This window comes from Solanum verrucosum, unplaced genomic scaffold (genome assembly GCF_900185275.1).
Source record: "Solanum verrucosum unplaced genomic scaffold, falcon-dt-bn FXZP01000030.1, whole genome shotgun sequence".
NCBI lineage: Eukaryota > Viridiplantae > Streptophyta > Magnoliopsida > Solanales > Solanaceae > Solanum > Solanum verrucosum.
Genome location: NW_026020380.1, coordinates 180,305 through 196,764, shown reverse-complemented (window position 1 = coordinate 196,764; position 16,460 = coordinate 180,305). Strand labels below are relative to the sequence as shown.

Below are 16,460 nucleotides of genomic sequence, written 5' to 3'. Positions count from 1 at the left end.
TTTTGCACGAAATTGGACCTTAAAATTCCTCATCTTGGGCTTGAATTTGGGCCACCAAATAATTGTAGCATTTGGACAATTCCTCTCCCTTGGGCTTGAGCTCTTCTTCCCCAATAAGAAACCTTTGGATCAGCGATTGAAGCCCATTGAGCTTATCATTGAACTCCTTGGTTTGAGATCTTGTTATGGGCCTCCTTGGAGTTTCTAAAGCGTCATCCTTGTCCTTCAATGGAGTAGAGCTTCCTTGGATGCTATCATTCCCCTCTTCTTGAAGAGAATTCGTCCTCGAATTCAAATCTGCATCAAAATGGGAAAGATCAGAAACATTAAAAGTAGCACTAACTTGGAACTCACCAGGAAGATCAAGTTTATAAGCATTATCTCCAATCCTTTCAAGGACTTTGTATGGCCCACTTCCTCTAGGATCTAGTTTGGTCTTTCTTTTGGAAGGAAATCTTTCCTTTCGCATATGCACCCAAACCAAGTCACCAGGTTTAAAAACAACATATTTTCTGCCCTTATTCCTTCGCAATGCAACTTCCTTGTTCTTCTTTTCAATTGCAAGCCTTGTTTGTTCATGAATTTTCTTCATCATATCAGCCTTCTTCTTACCATCAAGATTAGCAAAATCATTAGTAGGCAAAGGCAATAAATCAAGGGGGGTAAGGGGGTTGAATCCATATACAACTTCAAAAGGAGTCTTACCAGTAGAAGAATGGAAGGTCCTATTATAAGCAAATTCTACAATAGGTAAGTAATCTTCCCAAGAAGTCAACTTTCCTTTCAAAATAGCCCTCAACATGTTCCCTAAAGTTCTATTAACCACTTCCGTTTGCCCGTCCGTTTGTGGGTGACAAGATGTAGAAAATAGCAATTTAGTTCCCAACTTTCCCCAAAGAATTCTCCAAAAGTGACTTAAGAACTTGGCATCCCTATCGCTAACAATAGTTCTAGGTATTCCATGCAATTTAACCACTTCCTTTACAAACAAGTCAGCCACATGAGATGCATCATTAGTCTTTTTACATGGGATAAAACGAGCCAATTTAGAAATCTATCTACTACCACAAATATACTATCCTTACCATACTTAGTCCTTGGCAGCCCCAATATGAAATCCATAGAAATATCAATCCAAGGGGAATTAGAAACAGGTAAAGGAGTATAAAGACCATGCGGCAATGTTCTAGACTTAGCCTGTTTACATTCAAGACAATAAGAACACACTTTTTCAACATCCTTTCTCATGCTAGGCCAATAAAAATGTTCAGAAAGTATTTCCAGTGTTTTGGGTACACCAAAATGTCCCATTAGCCCTCCACAATGTGCTTCCCTAACAAATAGTTCACGCAACGAGCAGTTAGGAACACATAATTTATTTTCCTTGAATAGAAATTCATCTTGAAGATTAAATTTCTCAAAAGGACCTAACTTACATTCAGCAAAAATCTCACCAAAATCAGAATCATTAGCATAGAGGAACTTGATTTGGTCAAAACCCAATAACTTTGAAGTAAGAGTAGAGATCAAAACATACCTTCTTGAGAGTGCATCAGCAACCACATTCTCCTTTCCTTGTTTGTAAGCAATTACATAAGGAAAAGTTTCAATAAACTCTACCCATTTAGCATGCCTACGACTAAGTTTACCTTGGCTCTTCAAGTATTTTAATGACTCATGATCAGTCTTGACCACAAATTCTCGAGGCCACAAGTAGTGCTGCCATGTAGCTAACGCCCTCACCAAGGCATATAGCTCCTTATCATAAGTTGAGTAGTTCAATGTTGCTCCACTTAGCTTTTCACTAAAGTAGGCAATTGGCTTGGACTCTTGCATCAAAACTGCACCTATGCCCTTACCAGAGGCATCACACTCAACTTCAAAAGACTTAGAAAAATCAGGCAATTGCAAAAGAGGCGCAGAACACAATTTATCCTTCAGCAAGTTAAATGCATCATCTTGTTCCTTTCCCCATGTAAAAACCTTATCTTTTTTAATAACTTCAGTTAAAGGAGCAGCAATGGTGCTAAAGTCTCGCACAAACCTCCTATAAAAACTAGCAAGTCCATGAAAACTCCTAACTTCAGTTACACTATTAGGTTTAGGCCATTCTTTTATTGCCTTGATTTTCTCATCATCTACTTCAACTCCCTTAGAACTGACCACAAAACCTAAGAAAACCACACGATCCACACATAAAGTACACTTTTTGAGATTAGCAAATAAGCGCTGATTTCTAAGAACTTCAAAAACTTGTTTTAAGTGCTCTAGGTGTTCATCCAGATTTTGAGAAAAGATCAAGATGTCATCAAAATACACCACAATAAATTTTCCATGGAAATCTTTAAAAACATGATTCATTAGTCTCATAAAAGTGCTTGGTGCATTAGTCAAGCCAAAGGGCATAACTAACCACTCATAAAGTCCATATTTGGTCTTAAAAGCAGTTTTCCATTCATCTCCAGGATTCATACGAATCTGATGGTAACCACTCTTTAGATCAATTTTAGAAAAGATTTTGGAACCATACAGTTGGTCCAACATGTCATCAAGACGAGGGATAGGATGGCGATACTTTACCGTTATCTTGTTGATGGCTCGACAATCTACACACATCCTCCATGTTCCATCCTTTTTGGGGACCAATAGGACTGGAACAGAGCATGGGCTCATACTCTCTCGAACAAATCCCTTTACAAGCAATTCTTCAACTTGCCGTTGTAATTCTTTGGTCTCTTCAGGATTGCTCCTATAGGCAGGCCTATTAGGAAGTTGAGACCCAGGCACAAAGTCTATTTGGTGCTCAATCCCTCTCAAAGGTGGCAATCCCTTTGGAGTGTCATCAGGAAAAACATCTTCAAAATTCTGCAAAAGAGAAGAAACACTATTTGGCAAAGAAGGAGTTAGTTGTTCAAAATTAATCAATATTTCTTTGTAAGTAAGTAGTATTATGGGCAGTCCCTCTCTCCTAGCATTCAAACACTCTTTGGCTTTTATATAAAGGCTCTCATTTTTCTTTTCCTTAGCCTCTTTCCTCTCACCAAAACATTTTATTTTTTTACTCACACCCTCTTTTACCTCTTTACTTAGATCGCTGCCCTCTCTCTCTTTCTCTCGGCCATCTCTCTTTTTTTCTATCTCTTGGCCTTTTTCTTTTCCCTCAAGCTCACTTTTTACCTCTCCCTTTTGTTTTCCCATTGTTTCCCTCAATCGTTTTTGATCTTCAAACACTTGAGAAGGAGATAATGGTGCAAGAGTATACTTCTTACCATTATGCAGAAGACTATACCTATTCTTTCTCCCATGATGAGTAGTATCCCTATCATACTGCCAAGGTCGGCCAAGTAAAACATGACATGCTTGCATTGGAACTACATCACAAAGAATCTCATCTTCATACCTACCAACATTGAATGAAATCATGCATTGTTTGTTTACTTTTACTTCTCCACAATCATTCAACCATTGGAGCCTATATGGGGTAGAGCGCTTCATGCATGCAATTCCTAGTTTATCCACCAAGTATGAACTCACCACATTTGCACAACTTCCCCCATCAATAATCATAGAATAAGTCTTCCCTTTTATCCCACACCTAGTATGAAACAAATTCTCTCTCTGCCCTTCATCAACACTACCCAAATTGATAGTCATAATTCTCCTAACCACCCCAATTATACCATCATTAGGCAGTTCCAAATCATCTTCCTCACTTACACCTTCTCCCTCTTCTTCTTCCCCCTCACTTTTTTCACTCTCATATTCTCCATTCTCTCTAAGTAGGATGTTTCTTCTACTTGGACATTCATGCATCATATGCCCCCTTCCATGACATTTGTGACATTGAATAGAACTTGAAGGTTTAGAAGATTTAGGATTAAAGGTTTTACCTCCCTCCTCAACCTTACCTTTACCTCTATCATCTTGAGGTTTGGAAGGAGCTTTCCCCTCTTGAGTTGACCATGGCTTCTTAGAGATAGTGTTTGGTCGACTTCTCCATGAGTTATTTTGCTGCTTTTTCTCAATTTGTTTTTCAACTTTTACAGACAAATCAACTAACTCATCTAAAGTTACATATTGTTGTATCTCTACTACATTAGCTATTTCTGTATTTAAACCATTTAAAAATCTAGCTATTGTAGCCTCTTCTTCCTCCATGCAGTTAGCTTGGATCATAGCCATATCCATGCTTTTGAAGTACTCATCCACCGACATGGAGCCTTGCTTCAAGCATTGAAGGCGAGATTGTAGATCTCTTTGGAAGTATGATGGAATAAATCGCTTCCTCATTACCCTCTTCATCTCTGCCCACGTAGCAATAGGTGGTAACTCCTCTTGCAATCTGTCCCTAGCAAGCTTTTTCCACCAAGAAGCAGCATAATCAGAAAACTCAACAACAGCAAGTTTAACTTTCTTACCCTCAGAGTAGTTATGGCAATCAAAGATGGCTTCAACTCGTCTCTCCCAATCAAGGTACAAGTCTGGATCCCTTGTCCCCTTGAAAGATGGCATCTTCATCTTTATACTATTTATATTATCATCTTCTACTCTACCTCTTTGTCCCCTCCTATCTCTTCTTTCTAGATTAAATTCAACATCAAAATCATCATTATCATATTCAGGATTTACAAAAGGGATATGGGGTACATTCCTTCTAACTTGGGGTCTAACATTATTTGGGGGTACAACATTATTCTCCCTCCTAATTGCAGCTATGGTGTCATTCTGCTCGATAATCATATCCCTCATCTCTTGAAATTGAAGGGTCCATCTCTCAAATTGTTGGTGCATAGCTTGAAGGGTGAAGTCGTTCCTTCCTTTGACCTCGGCTTCTAAACGAGCCCTTTCCTCATCACCACCTGAATTAGACATCTAAAAAAAAAAAAAGAATAAATGATCAAGTATCACACTTTTAATATGGCTTTTACCCTCTTTTAAACTCACCCACACTTGCCTTTTTCCACTCAAAATCACCTTTGAACGAGAATACTTTGTAGATTTATAATTAAACCAAAACGTGTATCAAGTTCGTAGTAATAAAGTATGGAATCTTGGGGTACAAAAGAAAGTAAAGAACTAGTCCTAGAACAAGTAGGATTTAGTTGAAACAAAACGCGAATAAAAAGGAACTTATTTTAGAATTATAAGAACCAAAAAAAAAAAATTCCTCTTATTCTTAAAGGTCTAGAATCCCCTCTTCTTGCTACCTTCTTGCTTGGAAACAAATTAATGCAAAACTTGGAGAGCAAGTAATAAGTTTACTTGGAGAGCAAGTAATAAGATTTCTTGAATAGCAAGTAATAAGCTTTCTTGGGTATCAAGTAATCAAATTTCTTGAAGGACAAGTAATCCGATTTCTTAGAGAGCAAGTTATAACTTTTTTTTTTTGTTCACGCAACTGTAATAATTTTTTATTTTTTTCACGACGCTACTGTTCACGCTATTTTTTTTTTTTTTTTTTTTTTTTGTTGCTCTAAGAAGAAATCCCAAGATTTATCAAGAACGGAATCTTGATAGAACCGCTCTGATACCACTTGATAACAGCAAGGTTAAGGGAGATCACAAATAGAGAATTAAATATTAGAATGCGGAAGCACAAAGAAAAGAAACAAAAAAACTAAATAAAGATATGGGAAATTCGAAGGAAAGATCCACGAATTTCCAAAGATTAGATGTTCTAAGGCCTTGAAAAGATCCAAGTAACAACGTATAGATTTATGGAAGAAATCTAACGCCTTTACTTGAGAAAACGAATCAAAACGATAGATTCGGATCTTGACCGCTTTATAAGTAACTAAAGACAATAATTAGTATGTAGAAACTAATCACCTTCTAAAGAATACCAAAAAGAAACCAAAGATATCACAAGAAGAAGTTACTTTATACCTTAAACTATGAAACTAGTAAAGGTTTAAAGATAAATTCTCAAAGAACAAGTCACAAAGGTTCAAAGAACTCTCTCAAATATTATTAATATCAATCTAAATTCCCTTTAATGAATGAAAAGGACTCCTATATATAGGAGAAGGGAAAAACGTCCAAGAAGCCAAACCCTAAAAAAACAATTACAAGGAATCCTACTCTAGAAAGGAAATAAAGTAACCTAACTAGGAACAAATTTAGTACTTCTAGGAAAGCATTAAATGGTACTTAGGAGACCATAAATAGACTAAGGAAAATATTAATAACCTATATATAAATAAATAAATAAGGTAAATCCCAACTAGGAAAAGAATCTTGACAATCTTGGAAAGTTTGACTAGTCTTCTCTCAAAACTTGGGCAGAAAGCAACTCTTGTTGTGGCTGATTCTTGGACTCTTCTTGACCTTTTTTGCACGAAATTGGACCTTAAAATTCCTCATCTTGGGCTTGAATTTGGGCCACCAAATAATTGTAGCATTTGGACAATTCCTCTCCCTTGGGCTTGAGCTCTTCTTCCCCAATAAGAAACCTTTGGATCAGCGATTGAAGCCCATTGAGCTTATCATTGAACTCCTTGGTTTGAGATCTTGTTATGGGCCTCCTTGGAGTTTCTAAAGCGTCATCCTTGTCCTTCAATGGAGTAGAGCTTCCTTGGATGCTATCAATCACAATACACTGCATACCCTTCTGTTCCTTCTGGAAGTACCAATTCAGGTGTAGAAGTTAATTTATTCCTCAGTTCTTGGAAGCTTCTTTCACATTCATCACTCCACTGAAACTTGGTTTCTTTGTGTGTTAGCTTTGTTAAAGGTGCAGCAATGGAAGAGAATCCTTCAACGAACCTTCTGTAATAACCTGCCAATAACTACGAATCTCCGTAGGCATTGTAGGTCTTGGCCAATTTTTCACGCCTTCTATCTTCTGATTATCAACCCTTATTCGTTCATCGGATACAACATGACATAGGAATGCCACAGATTTAAACCAGAACTCACATTTAGAGAACTTTGCATACAATTTACGATCACGAAGAATTTGTAAAACCTGTCGTAGGTGATTAGCATGGTCCTCTTCCGATATTGAATACACCAAATTGTCATCTATGATTACTATCACGAATACATCTAAAAATGGCTTGAACACCCTATTCATCAAATCCATAAAAACTGCAGGTGCATTCGTTAGTCCGAATGACATGACTACAAACTCAAAATGACCATATCGTGTTCGGAAAGCTGTCTTGGGTATATCTTCGTCTTTGACCCTCACTTGGTGATAACCTGACCTCAGGTCGATTTTTGAAAAACACCTAGCAGCTTGTAACTGATCAAACAAATCAGCAATTCTAGGGAGGGGATAATTGTTCTTAATCGTTACCTTATTCAACTGCCGGTAATCGATACTCATTCTTAAGGAGCCATCTTTCTTGCGTACAAATAAAACTGGTGCTCCCCATGGGGACATACTAGGCCTTAGGAATCCGTTTTCTAATAAGTCTTTTAATTGCTTCTTCAACTCCCGTAATTCTGCCGAGGCCATTCTATATGGAGGGATGGATATAGGTTGAGTATCTGGAATCACATCAATACCAAACTCTATTTCTGGTTCTGGAGGCAAACCCGGAAGATCTTCAGGAAATTCATTTACCACTGGAATAGATTGAAGAGTTGGTGGCTCCACATCTATATTTCTCACTCTCACTAGATGACATATGTATCCTTTGGACATCATCTTCTTTGCCTTAAAATAGGAAATAAATTTACCTCTTGGTGTCCCAATATTACCTTTCCATTCAAGGACAACCTCTTTTGGGAAATGTAAATGCAGCATCTTAGTTCGGTAATCTACCATGGCATAACAAGAAGCTAACCGATTAATCCATCCCATTATAACATCAAAATCCACCATTTCTAGCTCAACAAGGTCAGCCAATGTATCACGATCACAAACAGTTACAATGCAATTACGATAAACCCTTCTAGCTATAATAGATTCACCAATCGGTGTAGACACTTCAAATGGCTTCACTAATGATTCTGGTGTTCTTCTGAACGTTTCAGCAATCAATGGAGTTACATGTGATAGTGTAGCCCCTGGATCAATTAATACATATACAATATGTGAAAAGATGGACAATGTACCTGTAACCACATCCGACGAGGCTTCCAAATTTGTCGAACCCTGAGAGCATATGTGATAGCATCCAAGGAAGCTCTACTCCATTGAAGGACAAAGATGAAGCTTTAGAAACTCCAAGGAGGCCCATAATAGTATCTCAAACCAAGGAGTTCAATGATAAGCTCAATGGGCTTCAATCGCTGATCCAAATGTGTCTTATTGGGGAAGAAGAGCTCAAGCCCAAGGGAGAGGAATTGTCCAAATGCTACAATTATTTGGTGGCCCAAATTCAAGCCCAAGATGAGGAATTTTAAGGGCAATTTTCGTGCAAATAAGGTCAAGAAGAGTCCAAGAATCAGTCACAACAAGAGTTGCTTTCTGCCCAAGTTTTGAGAGAAGACTAGTCAAACTTTCCAAGATTGTCAAGATTCTTTTCCTAGTTGGGATTTACCTTATTTATTTATTTATTTATATCTAGGTTATTAATATTTTCCTTAGTCTATTTATGGTCTCCTAAGTACCATTTAATGCTTTCCTAGAAGTACTAAATTTGTTCCTAGTTAGGTTACTTTATTTCCTTTCTAGAGTAGGATTCCTTGTAATTGTCTTTCTAGGGTCCTTGGACGTTTTTTCCCCTTCTCCTATATATAGGAGTCCTTTTCATTCATTAAAGACAATTTAGATTGATATTAATAATATTTGAGAGAGTTCTTTGAACCTTTGTGACTTGTTCTTTGAGAATTTATCTTTAAACCTTTACTATTCATAGTTTAAGGTATAAAGTAACTTCTTCTTGTGATATCTTTGGTTTCTTTTTGGTATTCTTTAGAAGGTGATTAGTTTCTACATACTAATTATTGTCTTTATTTACTCATAAAGCGGTCAAGATCCGAATCTATCGTTTTGATTCATTTTCTCAAGTAAAGGCGTTAGATTTCTTCCATAAATCTATACGTTGTTACTTGGATCTTTTCAAGGCCTTAGAACATCTAATCCTTGGAAATTCGTGGATCTTTCCTTCGAATTTCCCATATCTTTAGTTAGTTTTTTTTGTTTCTTTTCTTTGTGCTTCCGCATTCTAATATTCAATTCTTTATTTGTGATCTCCCTTAACCTTGCTGTTATCAATATGTGCGATTCTGAACTCCACTAGAACTAGTTGCTCCCCTAGCTCCTCTACCACGACCAGTAGGCATCTGTCCTCTACCTAAAGAAGGTGCTGATGACGAGGATGCAACAACTGATCTAGTAGGTTGTGCCACAGCACCAACACCCCTCTGAGGACAATTTCTCATCATATGACCTGTTGTACCACACCAAAAACAAACATTTGTCCCAAACCAACATGCACCTAAATGATTTCTTCCACATTATTTGCAAGACTGTCGAGGAGGTCTTGACTGGCTCATACTTTCCTGCTCTTGGTACACTGCTGTTTGTGAACCTTGGCTTTCACCTCTTTTCCCAAACTGATTGCCCCTAGACTCTTCAAACTAAGGTGGGACACTACATGTAGAGTAGGAAGATGATTGCCTAGGCGGTCTGTTAAAGAACCGAGGCCTAAACTCACCTTGGGATGGTGTAAGCTGTCCCATGGATCTGGGCCTCTTAGAATGCCCTATTTCTGACTCTTGTGTCCTTCTTCTTTGCCTTTGATCCTCCAACTTTTGCGCAAAAGTTTGCATTCTTGCTATATCCATAACTTTATTCAACGAAACAATGGTACAGTCTCTAACCAGATATGAATATAATCTATCCACATATCGATGTACTCTCTCACGCTCATACCTGACCAAGGAATCAAATTTGAGACTGTACTCTCTCACGCTCATACTTCCTTGGTGGAGATTTAAGCACTGATAAGCACGGGACTCTCGGATCTCCAATGGCAGGTAATGGTCAAGGAATGCCATTTTGAACTCTTTCCATGTAGCTGAAGGTGCATTTGTTCCCCTGGATTGCTTCATACCATAATATAACTACACCCTTTAATCTATGTGCTGCTAGCTTGAGCGTTTCTTTACCACTTACATGCATAATATCGAAAGTGTGTTGGATCTGATCAAAAAAATCATGTGGATCTTCATTAGGATCTGACCCGGTGAATAATGAAGGGTCCAGATTAAAGAAATCACGTATCTGTGTGCCAGCTGCTCTATTTACACCACTAGTACCTGCAACTGGACCTTCTTGCCTTTGGCATGGCCAGCAACTATACGAGTCAATAATTGGACCGCATTCCTCAAATCTTGCTCGGTAGCATTAATAGGGGTTCTTGAGGTGCAGCTTCCCTCCTTAGATCATCTGGAGATGGAGGGGTCGGGGAAGTCTGTGAGAGAGACTCGTCTTGAGCCTCACCTTGAACAACTTGACTTGGTGGTGGTTGGCTGGTCCCTTCTTGGGCAGCCACATTTACTCGCTTACCAGTACTTTTGCACCTTCTCGTAACCGGCATCCTTGCTATAATAAAACTATTTAGAAATTTGATATGATTTGCCTACAACACTAGTTCTATAGGACGATCTAAGAAATGAAATAAATGAGACAACTCCAAATTGTTCCGTAGCCTCCTATTTATATATGTGGTGCACAACTGTCACGATCCGATTTCTCAAGTCATGATGACACCTACTATATACCCTACCAGTAGGTAAGCTAACCTGTAACCCAGAACATCAAGTAATGAGCGTAATGGCAGAAACTAGCGAAAACAATAGTTTAAACAAGGACAACAAGATGGAAACAAACCAAAATAAATATATACAGAAATCCCTCCCAGAACCTGGAAGTAACTAGTATAGAGCTATCTAATAAAGAGTACAAGTCCAAAAAGTGGACCACAACAAAGCGTGTCTTAAAGGTAACAAGACTAGCTAAAACAAAGGAGACACGACAAACCCAAAACGCCAAGTGCTCGCCCTCGTCTCCAAATCACAGTTGAAAAAAAGGGCTGGAACTAATCACCGCTGGTAACTGGTATTGGGAGCTGCATCACGAAGTAGATTACACAGTAGGCGTAGTAGGTGCTAACATGACTTAAGAAATCGGATCGTGACAACAACACACCCATAAGCAAGACTCTACACAGACACGACTTTGTAGACTCCCTAGGATAATCTGGCTCTGATACCACTTTTGTCACGTCTCAAATCCCATTAAGACGGACAGGCACCCGATGCCCTAAAGGCCTGAGAGAACCAACATGTAACCAGTGCTTACTATGCGTATAACTATGACAGTCTTGTGACAAGTTCACATAGGATGTAGCGATACGAACCAACATAAGTAGACCCAAAACTTATATACAAGACTTGGCCGTTGAGGCCACAACTTGTTAAGACGCAATTGAACCATAAACATAAGTGTACAAAGCCTCTAAAAGATAGAAAACATTAGAGTAGGTCGGGACATACCCCGCCTTACTCTTAACTACAATACAATACCCAAAATGAATCTACCAAGGACTCAGTAAAGCTTTGAATCAATGTGGAGCTCACCAAAAGTAGCTGAGTGTCATGTGTTCCTACTGAGGAGGTCTACTAGCTGAAGTACATGTGTCTGCAGCATGAAATGCAGCGTCCGCCGCGAGGGACGTCAGTACGAGAAAATCTACTGAATATGTAAGGCAATAACATATATAAAATAAGAGTTCGAATGAAACCAAGTATCAATTTATGTGCATAAATCAAAACAGAAGACCACATTTGTTAACTCTTGTGGGATCATGTATGTTACGTTCTTGTCTTTACCTTTCTGCCACTATGTTTCCTTTACTAGGAATAGAACTTAGGAAATTCACTTATTGATTTTAATCTCAAGTATCAGATTTCATACCAAAGAAAATTGAATCGAATACATACCTTATCCTCTGATCAATACAACTATCACGATTTAGCCTCCCATTTTAGGTTTTAATCTACAATATAAGACATGATAAATTTAAATTAGCAGCTATCACACCATGAGCCTCGTAAAACAGTAGCTAACTTCGACGGATAATGATCCCATACAGCCCTTAAAACAATGTGTATCACCACACCCTCCTTCTCTGCCCAATATATAAATTATATATCCTTTTCCAAGATTACCCAAATTGCACCAACAACAATACACATAAAACAACCTCAAATATTCTTTATCATACAACCAATTATTGAACTCACCACCCCCCTTGAGTTCTTTATGACAACACACCCATAATTCCTCACTCAAACTCATACATAAGGAGGAAGAAAATGGAGCAGTCACCTTACCTCAACTTGAGCAACTTCTCCTTATAACTTGCCTCTAGAACTTCAACTTCCCTTCATACTTAAAACCAAAGAAGAAGAGAAAAGTGTCTTAATAACCAAGGAAGTGAGCAGCAGCTTCTGGAAATATTATGCCTTTATACCTAGACTTGAGCATGAATAACATATTTTCCTAATCATCCATGGGAGAATTAAGCAAAATCCATAAGCGTTTTCACTTACCTTGTCTTGAGAGATGAGGGTTTCTTCAAGAACCCTAGAGGAACTTTAAGGTTGCTGTTTAATCCTTAAGAGAAAAGAGTGAGAAAGAGCTGGAGTTAATCCTCAATAATGTGCGTTAAAATGAGTGAAAATAGCAGCCAATATATCTTTATATTGAGCTTGCTTTACCTTTAAGCATATCCACTAGAAAGCTTCATTTTCAATCACTAATTGGTCAAGTAAGTGATGCACCTACTTATGTACATCAAGTAGCTCAAAAGGTCAAACTAGGTGATGCACTTACTTGCTTTCACTTGGGCTTAAATATTGGGCAATGACAGATTTGGCTGCTGGGCTTAAATTTCATTTTCCTTTTATTTAACTTAGTTTGGGCGTCAAGTGAGTCCATTAGCATAGGCCTAAATCTGATCCATAAACCTTGGCCTTTAAAACTAGATCGATATACCTCAAGTAGGTGATGCACATACTTGGTCCTTTGGACTGGTCAATAAGTCAAAGTAGGTGGTGCGCCTACTTGTCACCTACTAGCATAGTAAGTCAAGCAAGCAGCTCACATAGTTTATTCAATTTTCTAAATATTAATCTCATTTTCTTTCACTTGGCACTTAACTTTCAACTTTAAGCTCAATTACCACCTTACTGTCTCTTTAAATACTCCCGTTGGAGTTAACTTGCAGTAAACACGCTGAAACGTGCAAGGCTGATTCACATCACCTTCTGAGCTAGTTTAAACCAACACTAATCATATAAGATTCATGGTCCCTCACCTATACTATAAGGCTATGTCAAGTATCACAGGAATATAACAAGAATATGCGTATTACGGGCTGTTACAACTCTAAAGTCTAAACCTTAAACCCTTATATACATTAATACCCTAAAACATAAGATCCTAAACCCTAAACCCCAAAAAATCACTAAGAAAACCTAAACCCTAAACCCTAAGAAACCCAAAATCGTAAAGCCTTAAAAATCATAAGCCCAAAACCCTAACCCTAAGGAAACCTCAAACCCTAAACCCAAAAAAGCACTAAGGAACCCAAAACCCTAAAAAGCAACAAAAAAAAACTTCAAAAACTCTAAACCTAAAAAACCTCTAAAAAATCTTAATACCTAACAAACCTAAACACTATTCTAGAAAAACCCTAAACCAAAAATACTAAACCCTACACCCTAAATGACCCAAAAAAAACCTAGGAGACCTTAAATGTTCAACTGAGAAAAACTAAGAAATCCTCTAAACACTAAACCCTAAGAAATCCTAAATCCTAAGAAAAACTAAACACTAAAAAACAACAAAAACTTTAAAAACTCTAAACCCAAAAATCCTCTAAAAAATCTTAAACCTAAACCCTAAACCATACAAAAACCCTAAACCTAAAAGACTAAACCCTAAACCCTAAACCCTACACCCTAAATGACCCAAAAAAAACCTAGGAGACCTTAAATGATAAACTCAAACCCTAAGAAACCTAAACCCTAAACCTTAGGGATAAACCCCAACTCTAATCCTTATGAAACTCTAAGAAGCCCTGAACCCTAAGAAATCAGAAATCCTAAGAAAAGCTAAACACTAAAAACCTTTAAAACCCTCAAAACTAAAAATACCGAAAACAAACCTTAAAAACCATAAAAAAATTCTTTAATCAAAAACCCTAAGTCCTAAGCCCTTAGAACTCATATATCGTAAAAACAATAATGATCCTAAAAAATCTTTAACAATCCTAAATTGAAAAAAACTCTTGACCTAAAAAACTCCTAGAAAAACTTAAGCTCTAAACCCTAACATAAAAACCCTTAACCGAATACCTAAACTCATATTCATCATGTTCAGATTATATCATTGTTCAATATGCTTTATTCAGCTATATATATATATATATATTTATTCAGCTTTGTCATATCATGCATGCTCAGTACCTTTCAAGTACTGATACATACTCTACGTTACATCTTCTCTTGATGTAGGTTCAGGTCCTTAGCATTCAGATCATGTGAAGATCGATTCCCGATCTGTATTCAGCAACATCATTGGTGAGTTGTTATTTTTCGAGGATGATTTACTTGTATCTATATTCAGTTTTTCATTTTAATTTTAGTTTAGCTAGAGTTAGCTGGGGGCATGTCCCAGCATCTCTAGTCAGTTAGAAACTTTTACTCATACATTGTTTATGTCACTCCCCGAGGTTACCCCCTTGACGTAACACAGGATCTAGGAGCACGAGTGATCCCAAGCTAACCTTGAATTGGCATATCATAAGCATATTAGATGTTACCTTTAATAGCCTAAACCAAAGAAATCTGAAACACCTAAAAAAACTCTAAACCCTACGTAACACTAAACCCTAAATGTTAGGGAAACCCCTATACCCCAAGACCTATGAAACACCAACAAACCATAAACCCTAACAAATCCTAAACCATAAAAACACCTTTAAGAACACTAAACCTAAAAAAAACCCTCACCCCTTAAAACCTTAAATCTAAAATCCTAAGCCCTAAACCCTAAGAACCCCTAAACCGTAAAAAATCATAATAATCTGAAAACCCCTTTTAAAATCCCAAACCTAAAAAAACTATAAACCTATCTTAAAAACCCTTAAATAAAAAGTAGACCTTAAACCCTAAATCCTAAGAAACCCTAAATGCTAAACTATATACCCAAAGAAACCCTAAACCCTTCACCCTAAACCTTAGGGCTAAACCCTAAGAAATCCTAAACCTTAAAAACAATCTAAAACCCTATTCTAGAAAAACCCTAAACCTAAAACACTATACCCTACACCCAAAATGACCCAAAAGAAACTTAGGAAACCTTAAATGTTCGACTCAAACCCTAAGAAACCTAAACCCTAAACCTTAGGGATGAAACCCCAACCCTATGCCTTATGAAACTCTAAGAATTACTAAACCCTAAGAAATCATAAATCCTAAGAAAAACTAAACACTAAAAAACAACCAAAAAAACATTAAAAAATCGAAACTTAAAAAACCTCTAAAAAATCTTAAACCTAACAAACCTAAACCCTAAACCTAAGACACTAAACCCTAAACTTTACACCCTAAATGACCCAAAAAAAAACTAGGAGATCTTAAATGTTAAACTCAAACCTTAAGAAACCTAAACCCTAACCCTTAGGGATAAACCCCAACTCTAAGCCTTATGAAACTCTAAGAAGCCTTGAACCCTAAGAAATCCGAAATCCTAAGAAAAGCTAAACACTAAAAACCATTAAAACCCTAAAACTAAAAATCCTGAAAACAAACCTTTAAAACCCTAAAAAAATTCCTTAATCAAAAACCCTTAGTCCTAAGCCCTTAAGAAGTCATATATCGTAAAAATAATAATGATCATAAAAATCTTTAACAATCCTAAATTGAAGAAAAACTCTTGACCTAAAGAAATCCTAGAAAAACTAAAGTACTAAACCCTAACCTAAAAACCCTTAACCAAATACCTAAACTCATATTCTTCATGTTTAAATTATATCATTGTTCAATATGCTCTATTTAGTTATATATATTTGTTCAGCTTTGTCATATCATGCATGCTATGTACCTTTCAAGTATTGTTTCATGTAGGTTCAGGTCCTCAACATTCAGATCACGCGGAGATCGTTTCCCGATCCGTATTCAACAATATTAGTGGTGAGTTCTCATTTTTCGAGGATAATTTACATGTTTTATATTCAGTGTTTCATTTTAGTTTCAGTTTTGCTAGAGTTTGTTGGGGGCATGTCCCAGCATCTCTAGTCAGTAAAAGGCTTTTATTCAGAATTTATTTTTGTGACTCCATGAGGTTACCCCCTTGACGTAACACAGGACCTAGGAGAACGAGTGACCCCAAGCTAACCTTGAGTTGGCATCTCATAAGCATATTAGATCAACGCCTTTAATAGCCTAAACCTAAGAAATCTGAAATCCCTAAGAAAACCTAAACCCTAAAC

At 37.2% G+C, this 16,460-nt stretch overlaps 1 protein-coding gene across 1 annotated transcript; it reads right to left on the bottom strand.

The window, feature by feature from the left end:
* Nucleotides 1-6,727: 6,727 nt before the first annotated feature.
* LOC125839117 (uncharacterized) lies at nt 6,728-10,008 on the bottom strand. The gene is made up of 3 exons (XM_049518088.1): nt 9,612-10,008; nt 9,187-9,344; nt 6,728-8,104 (listed from the first exon to the last, which is right to left on the bottom strand). Exons 1-3 carry the CDS (start codon nt 10,006-10,008, stop codon nt 6,728-6,730), a joined length of 1,932 nt encoding a protein of 643 aa, XP_049374045.1.
* Between the last annotated feature and the right edge of the window lie 6,452 nt (nt 10,009-16,460).

Bases quoted from the DNA above. Each gene is read 5' to 3' on its own strand.
- LOC125839117 (XM_049518088.1), bottom strand. From the start codon at position 10,008: ATGAAGCAATCCAGGGGAACAAATGCACCTTCAGCTACATGGAAAGAG. The intron at 9,345-9,611 runs GTGAGTTTAGGC...GTGGTACAACAG, and splicing joins ACAGCTTACACCATCCCAAG to GTCATATGATGAGAAATTGT. The intron at 8,105-9,186 runs GTTCAGAATCGC...ATATGCTCTCAG, and splicing joins GAGCAACTAGTTCTAGTGGA to GGTTCGACAAATTTGGAAGC.